Raw genomic sequence first — 11,528 nt, 5'->3', positions numbered from 1 at the left:
GAGGCGGAGGGGGAGGAGGAGGAGACTCGAGCATAGATTGCGGTATCTCTCGGGTTGCTCGACCGACCCAGGATGACAGGGGTTAATCGAGGAGTCTCTGCCTGGCTCTCGAGGCGCCTTGTTTGTCGAAGGGTTGAAACTCTTTCCCGAAGATCGCGTCATCAAGGAGTAAAGGTGCGCTTGGGAGACTTGGTTTCTTTCTTTTTGGATCATGGTCTATCAGGGATCTGCTTTATTATTTCCAAGGTCTTGGTTCCTGCTGAGGCGATTGGTCTTGCACGTTGTTTTTCAGGTTCCAGGTGGGTCTAAAATGGATATGTTGGTTTGTATTCTTCTTCTGAGCCTTCTGTCACTTTTGTTTGGGATGACTAGATGAACTATTACTCTCTAGTTTCTTCACCAATAAAAGTTACAAATAAGGGTCTTTTTTAAAACAAAATTGGGGAGAGCTGGGTTGTATATTGGCCTGTGCTTGAATTGATACAACACACATCTGGGGGGGGGGGAAACCCACATTTTTGTTTTAATGTTTTTCAGAGTTGAAACCTGCAGTCACCTGTACTATCACTTTGTGGTAACCATAAACCAGAGATTAATAGCTTAATGTGGCTTTGAAGCTGCATGACTCCAAATTGACTCTGGACTCTTCCCACCTAAATGCAAGAACTAGGCCACCATTATAACAAAATAAAAACCACCCACTGTATTTCACGTCTAATGTCAAAGGAGGCCTTGTCACTAAGGCATTTCTTTTAATTAGTTGTCTAGTTTTTTTTTACAGTGCCTGCTAAGGATGGAGAACAGACCCCCTGTACTTTTACAAAAGGAATTGCAACTACAACCCTCTTGATGTTCACTTGATAGCTCTGGGATTAGCTGATGCTTTATGTGTTGCTCCCAAATTTCCAACTGTGGACTACATTCACAGTCGGGGTGAAATTCTTCATATTTTATTATTGTAGCTAAGTATTTTCTTGATTGGGAATGCACAGATTATTTTGCTGTGTGAACTCAAGCTGAGAGGCCTGGGCCAGAAGTTTGGTCAGCTTTCCAGCCTTGGTATGCAGTGGCACATGTTGCATGAGGAGTGATCAGAGATGGCATCATAGCTTTCCCATACAATGTACATGCAGATTATATTGTGCAAGCAGAAACAGATTATTTCAAAAAATGAACACCTGAAAATTTCCTAGAAACTGGAAGCGAAATAGGTTCTATAAAAACTCGGCTTTAGCCTTTGTCCTTCAGTAAGAAAATGCTTTTGTAGTCAATTTAATCAATCCAGAATAATTATTACCTCCAGTTTCTGACTGACAGCGTGCCATAAAATTCTCCTCTTTAGCAGATCCTGAAAAGGTTTTACATTCACTCCTTGTTTAGCCTCTTTCTTAGCAAACATTTTCAAATATAACTGTAATAAGTGGTGATTTAAGAAATCAACCAATGAACACATTTATCACCAAATTTCATGTGCTTTGCAAGGCACACTGGAGTAAAAGTACTGTTGACATAGCTACAAGAGAATTTCATCTGCATGAAAAGGCAGTAAACTATTGACCTTTCAATCTCTCTCTCTGTCACATGTTCCCTTAGGATCATTTTACCTAACAATCTGGTTCTTGAAATGGCGTGCAGTCGTTAAATGAGACGTGGAAGTAAAATGTCTTATTTTAGCCACCGTGACTGTATAACTCTGTTATACGCAAAATGTGATTAACATTAATTTGCATTAAGTATCACTGAATATTTTAAAAATTAACAATCAAAGTGCACAGAGAAATAACATCAACAAGAAAGCAGTTTGACAGGGTAATTGACAGGCAACACCTGCCACCTAGACCCATATTAATTATTTGGCAAGGAAGTTAATCACCTTTTTAAAGCATCAAATATTAAATCTTGCTAAATACAAAGTGATTGTTCCTTGATAAATATTCAGTTTTGGAAGAGTAACCAATATAAGTCCTTCCTTTCCACACCTCTCTATAAGAGGGAGGGAAATTATACATTTGGCTTCCCTTGCTACTCAATCCTTAGGTTTCCTGGCACAGACTGGAAATTGGATTCTTAGGGCACATTTGGATGTCCTGAATATTTATATCTGTCTTGAGGTCATGTGAGGCAAGAAGCTAGAAATCAGTTGGTCTGTGTGAGTTTACTGTAATTTCTGCAATGTATGCAGATATCTAATATCCCCAAAAAACAAACTCCAGAGATAACTGGTTGCTATACTGATCTTTTCAGGCTTGGTTTAATACTTCTTTTATCTCTAGCTAGCTTAAATAATTGTTTATTCCACTGGCTGATCAGCCAGTGGGTTATCTGGCTAGTGAGAAAAAGAGGATAATCCAATCCATGGCTCAGTGGGCATCTATATATTGCTAATAAGGTCTGCATCGGCATGTGAATTATGGATTATCTATTGAACTGTGAATGATACTTTCTGTCTTTCCCTCCCTCAAAAATCTATAAAAGTACAGGTGGTCCTCAACTTACAACAGTTTGTTTAGTGACCATTCAAAGTTACAATGGCTAGCTGTATTCTGTTCCTGAACTATATATCTGGACTACAGCCTAACCTTTATTACTGGTTTTGAAGTACAATGCTTTGGAATTAATTCTTCAGATAAGAATAATTATATGAATGATCAAAGGTAGAAAAACCAGGTACTTATCTTTATACAGGCATGCACTAACTGCACATATTTGGCAACCAAGAAGCCGGCTCCAAGAAATCCAGATCAACAAATGCTATTAGGCAATTTAGAGGAAAGGGCAGTGCTGATCCAAGCAGTAATTTCACAGGATTCAGACTTCAGCCATAGGAGATTGAAAACTGAAGACAAATAGTTGTCCAAATCTTTACTGAAATTTTATACTTCAAATTCCACCAAAGGAAGCATTCTTTTGAAGGATCCAAAATAATGGTCTTGTTATAGGAAGGCAAGAGTCTGGTTAAATAATAAGTTTCACTTTGTAAGCGTGTGGGAATTCAACTACTGTATACATCTGATAACTGAGGAAGGTGATCGGCTCCACTTCTCATGGCGGAGTGAAGCAATAACTAAATCACCTGATGCTTAAACTAAAGCTTTCCGGTGTTCTAATGGCAGAAACCAGTAAATAGATTTGAGGTTTTAAGATTCCTTCCCTTTTTTGTTTTGATTGATTCTGTGCCATCTTAGTGACCACTTAGATAAATCTACTACAGGTCCTTTTTCATTCAAAGAACACTTTTAAAAAGGCTGGTTTTGCTTTTCCAGGCAAGGAATCTCACAAAGTTTCTTTGTTTTTCCTGTGTGCAGCCAAGAACAGTAATTAGATATGCAACTGATAATGCCCCTGGGCGCATCTGGACTAAATTAACTAAAAATCCTGCATCTCAGTTGTTTTTTTCAGACGTCAAGAATGTATCAAGCTCTCAGGCCATTTCCTAATTTGCTGTTCTGGCCCTTAATCTCATTTAAGGGATGTCAGTACAGAGAGGTAGAATTCAGAAGTACAGGTAGTCCTTGGGTTATAGTAATTCCCTCAGCAACCCTGTTAAACGTTAGAACAACACTGAATGAGAAGGATTTATGATGGACCCAAAGTTCCTGCCATTGTCATGTCGTGTGATTGCGATTTCCAACATTTCCCACACACTTCCCACAAGAAAGTCAACTTGCGGCATCACGGCATCGTCACATGATGTATCGTGAATTTTTCCCTCTTTGCTAAACCAGGCATGGGTGTAGCCAGTGCATGATGCATCCAGCCTGCGGGCCGCGAGTTTGACAGCCCTGGTCAACAGGGAAGCCAGCAGGAAGTTGGAAGTTGTATTCATGTGAGGTCCTCATTTAATGACCTGCGGCATTATCATGGTGTAATGACAGTAATAAGGACTGCTGGAATCACCACCGTGAAGTGATGTAGTCACTTGTCACGGTTTATGACCACATCACTTAGCAACAAAGTTCAAGGCCTCATTTTGTCGTCTTTGTTGTAACTTGAGGACTACCTGTGGTTTGTTTGGAATTAGACATAGCAATATTGTAACCACATAAGGTCACACACAAGTAGTAAGTCTGCATTGAAATGATGAAGTGGTTTTTTTTAACTCATGTAAGTCATATATAGGAGAGTCAGTAAGGTGTAGTGGTTAAGGTGCCAGATAGAAACTTGGAGTGAGTTTTTGTCCCATGTTAGTCACAGAGCCGGTGACCTTGAGCTGGTCATTTTCTTTTAGCCTTAGGAAGAGGGAAGTAGCGGCAAACCACTTCTAAAAAATCTTGGTAAGAAAACTGCAGGGGCTTGTCCAGACAGTTACCTGGAGCCGTCACTGATTCAAAGAGACAAAAGAATAAGAAAGATATTCAAATGCTCCACATACACATTCTCCCCCCCCCCCCTGATAAATTAATCTCTGTGACCAATTCATGTTAGCATTGTAATTCATCTAGGTCAGGCAAACTTCTTGGAGAAAAGAGTTTGTGGTTTGGGCATTCATATTTAAAACATAGGCTCCTTTTTTATTTAGGACTATGCACTTAGTTCACACATGACACTGTTGTGGTCCACCGGCGGCCTGCGGAGTTGGCAGCAGAGTCGGACAGTGAGGAGGTAGGGGAGGAACATGGGTCAGTTCTGGAGTCTGGGGAAGGCTCGGGCGAGGGCTCTGTGTCGGAGGCAGAGAGGGAGCCAAGGCCATCTGGTAGTTATGTGCTGCCTCCGGAGCCTCCGGAGTCTGACATCAGCGAGGCAGAGGAACAGAGGGAGCCTGTTCCCAGTGTGCGCATACGGAGAGCTACCAGAAGGCAATAACAATTAAGAAAACAGGGTCGACTTGGGAGTAAGGCTTGGAGATAATTGGCTCCTCCCATTAGACATAAAAGAGGAATGAATGGGACGTGAGCCTTTGCAGGAAGCTGATCGGTTCATGTTTTGAAAAGTTCTATTTCACTCTGTGCTCAGTTTGGCCTTGCTCTGCATTTGGCAATTAGGTCTCTGGCAGTATTTCAAGGGAGATAAGATGAGTGTTTATCAATATTCCTCTGAAAGACTGTGGCAACTCGAGCAGACATCTGTCGGAACCTTCACAGACTGTTTGTGAAGCCATGCGGGCTGTGAATGACCATAATTCATAGCCGTATAAATAAAAGAGGGTTTGGGGGACTAAGATTGTGATTTATGTTTTCTCAGGAAGCCTAGGTCAGAACAGGCACTTGGTCACAATGGGGCTTGCTTTTTTGCCTTTGTGCGAAGTATAAAGTTTTGTTTTTTTTAAGTGTTTGTGTGTCTCAAGACGGAGTTCACCAAATATGCTACTGGATCAAAAACAAACCATTTGTGTGAGTATTACAAGTAACTGTTGCGTTATGACAACAATTAGGATGGGATTGCTGTTGCTAAGTGATAACAGTCATATGAAGCAATTAGCAATCTCAGGCAGTCCGGTAGCCATGCTAACCTCAAAATTGACAGATCTTTAAGTAGGAAGAGGGCTGGAGTCCCAGGGAAGGAGTGTGGGGATGTTCCCTGCCCAGGGGGGGGGGGGAGAGGAAAGAAAGGGAGGCTACAGAAGAGCCAATGCAGACCCTGTACAATTTGCATTGGAGACGGGGAGAACTGGGAACACTGGTGCAGGCCACATGCAAGTTAGGGAGTTGGTGTTGCAGGAAGGAGTTTCTATGCGGTTACCAGGGTGGTCAACCAAAACAAATTATGGACAAGTCATTGCCAGCAGAGAATCTTTAACAATAACAGAGTTTTAAAATTTAACTTGAAATAGCCCATCAAGAGAGTCTAATGATTGTAAAGGTCATCCAGTTACTCAGGGAAGCGCATTAATTACATAACCAAGGGAAGGATCCTGTCTCTACAAGTAATATACGACTAGCTGTTGTTCTGATAAGGGTTTTCAGACTAGCTAGCCCAGTGATGGCTTACCTTTTTGTTGTTGGGTGCCAAAAATGCAAGAGAGATTGCACAATAGCATGCGTGCATGTCGGCACCCATAATGCAAAGCATACCTCCACATGTGCATGCACAACCCTCCCACTCGCTCCCCCCCCCCACAGGCCCACTGGTCACCTCCATGCTGAGCTTGGTATTTCCTTCAGGGGAACTTCCAGTACGCCCTTTGGGCCTGTTTTTCACCCTCCCCAGGCTCCAGAGACCAAACATCAGCTGGCCGGCGCACGCATGCATGCTTAAGCTGACCGCTCACATGTGGAAAGATATAGCTCACGCGTGCCATAGGTTCGCCATCACAAAGCTAGCCATTCGCTTTTGGAGTTTGGTTGCTCATAAGCTTGGGGAAGCCTCCAAAATCTGGTGGATTAAGACTAGGAAAACCTGAATTCTACTTTGGGTACAAAGGTCCGCTGGATGACCTTGGCTACAAGTAGTCCTCGGCTTATGACCATTTAACAATGGTTCAAAGTTACAGTGGCCTCAGAAAAAAATGACTTACGACCCATCCTTGAAGTTACCTCTGCGGTCGCAATTGGGATGCTTGACAACTGGCTCGCATTTACAAAAGTTGCAGTGACTGGTGCGACACGCGATCATAATTTGTGGTCGTCTCGGACGGCTCCCAACAAGCAAATCAATTGGGGAAGCTGGATTTTCTTAACCACCCCACAGTTCACTCAACAACCATGTGATTCACGTAATGACCATGCTGATTTGCTTAACAACTGTGATAAAAATGATGGTAAAATCAGGCCCAGGCATATCATAACTTGTTTAATGCTTCTCTTAGGGACTGAAATTCCAGTCCCAATTGTGATCATAAATAGAGGCCTACCTACAGTCACTCTTTCCCAACTCTACGGAAAAAGTAATGCTAAACTACTTCCAAAAATGCTACTTAGAAAACTGCCTGGATTTGTATATGTAATCATCAGGAATCAAGTCTGACTTAAAGATGAACGGAAAGAAAAAGAGCTAAGATTTTGCATGTTCTGTGCAGCTGATGCAATGTTCTACGTGGAAGCCAACCTGTATAAACTAGTCAGATTAAAGTAATTTAATTTGAATTCCAGAATTGGGAAAAAATTAAGTGTGTGTATTGTATGTATCAGTGGTGGGTTTCTGGCCGGTACGGCCCGGTACAGTCATACCGGTAGTAGCCAGTAATAGCGGCCATCGTACTGGTAGGGTGGCTCATTTGGCCCAGCCGCCCGCCCACGTTCCATACCTTTTTTAAAGCAAGCAGCCAATTGCACAGCGTGCGGCACCTACACGACCTTCAACAAGTAGCTGGGTGTCACAGGGGTGGTGGAGTGCAAATGCATGCACAGCGTGTGTGCACAACCAGGACACCCGGCCCCATGTGCAGCGTACCAGTAGCAACGGGGAGAGGAACCCACCACTGAGATACCGATAGTAGATAGATGATAGATAGATGATAGATAGATAGATGATAGATAGATAGATAGATAGATAGATAGATAGATAGATAGATGATAGATAGATAGATGATATAAATATATAGATATAGATAATCAGAAAATATATGGAGTCTCCTATCTAATGGTTATGAGTATTTTTGCAACACAGGTATGGTGTAATATTTATAGATGTTAATGCAGGGCCGGAGAAAGGGCATCTGTTTGGTTGGATCTCCCCATTTGCAATCAAAGGCTCCTCTGCCCTAAGATAAGTAGATCCAATCCATTCTATGGATTTGAGGGATCCTTTCCAGGGTTGTAACTCGAACTAGCTTAATTTCTTCATTCTTGAGAAAAGAAAATAATTCTCAACACCTGCCCAGCCATTCCCAGAATGTTCTAGGGAAGAATACCCCCCAAAAAAGGAATCTTGCTGCAGCACTCATGAGATAAAGTTAATTTTATCAGCAACTGTAAAAGCTCTCTTGGCTTTTAAGATTGGATTCCCTTCCCTCCTCTTCTATTCAGGGTGTCGTTTCAAAGTAATAGAAGACCCACTGCTTACCATGGCAGCTGGGTACAGTGGTTCAGTGAATGTGGTTAAGAAACGGTAAATGATGTTTATGGAACTGGTGATGCCGTAGAAGGTCAGGGAGCCTGCAGCATAGTCCAGGAAAACCCCAATGGTCTTGTAGTAGTCACCACGCAGCACAGTCTGAATATTATTATGCCAGACAGAGAAATTCACTGAGTCCCACTCCAAGCACCATGAATAATTATTCCTGCCAATCAGATACAACATGCACGATTTTTCAGTCTTATGCTGGTAGCTGTAGGCAACACCCAGGCACAGCCAGCCATTTGAAATCTCAGCCTCCCAGTAATGGCAGCCCTCACAGAGGCTGCGGGTACCGAGCAGCTGGGGCCAGTGGTTAAATCCAGGGGTGGGTTTTGAATAGGTTTCCAACAAAATCCCCATGTTCAGCACGGAGTGAGTCTCTTTAAAGAGGAAGAGCTCTTCGTTGGCAGTGGTGGCATCAAAATTCAGGACACAATAGTCTGTTGCATGGGAAGGAAAAAAAAGAGGGCAACATTAAAAAATTTTCAGTCTAGATCAATCCACAATAAGGATGAGAATGCCAGGAAGATTTGAGTAGACTAGGAGGCAAGATTATTATTATTTTTTAAAGTTTTTTTATTTTTATTTTTCAAAACAAACACAACACATCCTTCTTTACATACTGCAGAAAGTGTATCAGTTGGTTACAAAAAGGCTTACGTACATCTCTTCCACAGTCAACAAACATAATTCATATTAACTCAAGTATTTTAACTCAGATATTTATACATGTTAACATTAACATACCTCCATTTTCCTTTGACTGTAATTGTTTAAACGTCCTTCATCATAAAATATACCAAGATTTAATATATAACCACATACTGGCATTTCATTTACTATTTCTAAAATCCTCCAATAACACCGAATCCTTATATCCTATTCTAGCTAAACATCCATAATATTTAATAACAAAGTTTTCTAATCATTCTTTCCAAATCATTGTTCACAATTTACATCCAATTTCCTTATGTTGTACCCATATCTATATATACGTTGTTATCATTATCCCTCCTTTATTTAACTATATCCTGTATCATAACATTTTCCCCCTAATATTCAAAACTTAACTATATCTAACTTAGTTCTTTTTTATTAACCTTTATATATAATCCAAAAGAATTTCTAATCTTCCTTTCATGGGTATCATTTAATATTCATATCCCATTATTGCTTATCATGACACTACACATTGTATACATTATTATCATTATCAATTATTTATTTAACTATATCCATTATCACTAAATTTCACTAAGTTTAACTAGTTTTAAATTATATTCTTCCATCTATCAACCTGTATCTTTCCAGTAGCAAAACAGTCTCATATCTTCTGCCATTTGTGATGGCAGTCCTCTAATCATCTCCTTAATCAACTTTGTATGGACTCCTCTTAGCAACTCTTTGCTTATAACATCTCTCATGTATTTCAATGCCCTTCTTCTGTTTCCTTAATCAGCTTGTCTTTGATTGTCGGTGGTGTTATCAAAGCTGTTGCTAATAAGATTTCTCTCTTTAAATCCATAAATTCTTTTATTTTTTCTTCTTCTGTATCTTGCCACCTGGGGTAGGTTTCCCCTCCATTTAATTCCTCTTTCAGTAATCTACTCTTTCCATTTTTAGAAACAAACCAATCACCATAAATATCAGCAATTTTAATTTCTTTATATTCATTTTCCTCTTTGATCTTTTGGATTTTAACCGTCACTTTTTCCATTTGATGAACATCTTCAACTTCTTTGTCATATTTTGCTGTTAGATGCACTAAGTCTTCCAACTTCTTCTTTATCCTCTCACGTATATTTGATAATTTCTGTATTTCTGAGAATATCTTTTGCAGACTTAAAACTTCTTTCTGCTGTGAAATTGTGCCATTATCTCCAGCTAGCAAACACTGCTGCTGTAGCTTAGAAGGTTTTAACAAAGATTAAGCATCGATTCACAATAATCATTTCATTTTCACCTTTCTCTGGTTAAAAATATACTTCAAAGGAACATCTGTTTGCTTTTCTTCTTATCACTCTCTATAAACAAACAGTAAGACCTTGAAGGGCCAAGCCAGGATAATCAGTGAAAGAAAATAAAAGTGTTTCATTTCCAATACACAAATCTCCAGCCTCCGAGTAGTAGTGTTATTGTTGCATTGTTGCAATGTTGCAATTTTCTTTTTGTATCTTTTTTGTATTTCAAGTTTTTAAAAAGTCAGATTCTTAAATGAGCTAGAAAAACACCCACAGTAATGAAAGAGGAGAATTTTAGTCCATAAGTTACAAAGAATAATAAAAGAAAAAAAATAGAAGAAGAAAACTTAATCCATTCGTTTTAAAAGGCTTGCATAAATTCCATTCATGAAGATAGCATTTAAAAAAAAAAGATAACCCACTGTCCAAAACTATTCCAAATTTAATTCCGCCGCTTATTTCTTCTGTTCTCCAATTTAAATTTATTTTAAGTTTTTTATAGGCAGTCACTTTTAAAACGGTAAAAATTCCTCACCAGCTAGAAACACTTTCTCTTTCCATATCCTCCTATTTTGGGGGCGCCCCGACTTCATCAGCCAAATGGCTGGATTTTTTGTCACCGGCTTGAAGAACTTCTCTTGGATCAATCAGGGACTTTGCGATGTCCCTGAGATCATCAAGACGTATTCTTCCTGTTTACCATCTCTGCGGGACGTTTAGGTCCATTTGGAACACCCAGTGGCAAAAGTATCAACTGCAATCTCAGCGCATTGAGATCGCACGTCGTCTCGACTTCGGCTCCTCCCCTCGAGGCAAGATTATTTTTATTCCAACACAGAGAACCTCCATTTTTTCTTGAATACTACCCTCAGATACTGATGAATCTGGGAAATAAGACATAGATACAGTCTTTGGTCATACTGTATTCCATATTTTTGCCAGCTGTGATCAGCCAGTGCAATATAGCAGCTAGAATGCTACACACAGAAAAAAAAATCAAAGATCAAGCCTCTACTTGTCCAGGGCCTCACTAAGAAATGAAAACTTGTGTCGAGTAGAAAGACAGGAATAATAATTATGATCAGCCAAAATCAAACTATTGCAGGATGAAGGACTCTTCATTGAAAATCATGGACCGTTATCTAGCACATTAGTCCAGTGATGTTTGATAGAGAGATGTTTTTCACCTTCCCTGTCTAGGCTGACAAAAGTGCCTGGCAAAGTCACCCAACTAGTGTTTATGCCTGAGCAAGGACTAGAACAGAGATCTCCAAAATGGTCAACAGTGACCCCTAAATGAGATTGTGCAAGGGTTTATTATTATTATTTTACTAGCTGTACCCGGCCACGCGTTGCTGTGGCCCAGTCTGGTTAAATGGAAAAGAAAGAAAAGAGAAAGCGCAAGTCTGCCGGCAGAGGCGGCCCCCGCATGGAAGTGAGCCACGGTGGCCCCACAGAGGATGCTCCCACAGGCCCCGGCCTGGCCGAACTGAGGAGGAGAGGATGAGGCGGCGGCCACCGCTGCTGCCACCCTGGCTTCCCTCAGCGGTGGCGGTGAGAGGAGGCGGCCGA

The 11,528-nt window shown here is 40.7% G+C and overlaps 1 protein-coding gene across 1 annotated transcript in view; it reads right to left on the bottom strand.

The window, feature by feature from the left end:
- Nucleotides 1–7,847: 7,847 nt before the first annotated feature.
- LOC309384395 (E3 ubiquitin-protein ligase TRIM47-like) overlaps nucleotides 7,848–11,528 on the bottom strand; it is a 33,252-nt gene continuing 29,571 nt past the window's right edge. The window contains exon 6 of the mRNA XM_081937893.1: nucleotides 7,848–8,435. Within this exon, the coding sequence (XP_081794019.1) occupies nucleotides 7,897–8,435 (539 nt within the window). The 3' untranslated portion in view covers nucleotides 7,848–7,896. The remainder of the gene's footprint in view (nucleotides 8,436–11,528) is intronic.

Source organism: Natrix helvetica (assembly GCF_964273705.1).
Source record: "Natrix helvetica genome assembly, chromosome: 1".
Lineage (NCBI taxonomy): Eukaryota > Metazoa > Chordata > Lepidosauria > Squamata > Natricidae > Natrix > Natrix helvetica.
Note: the sequence above shows the minus strand (reverse complement) of the source record. Positions and strands in the feature narration are given on the sequence as shown.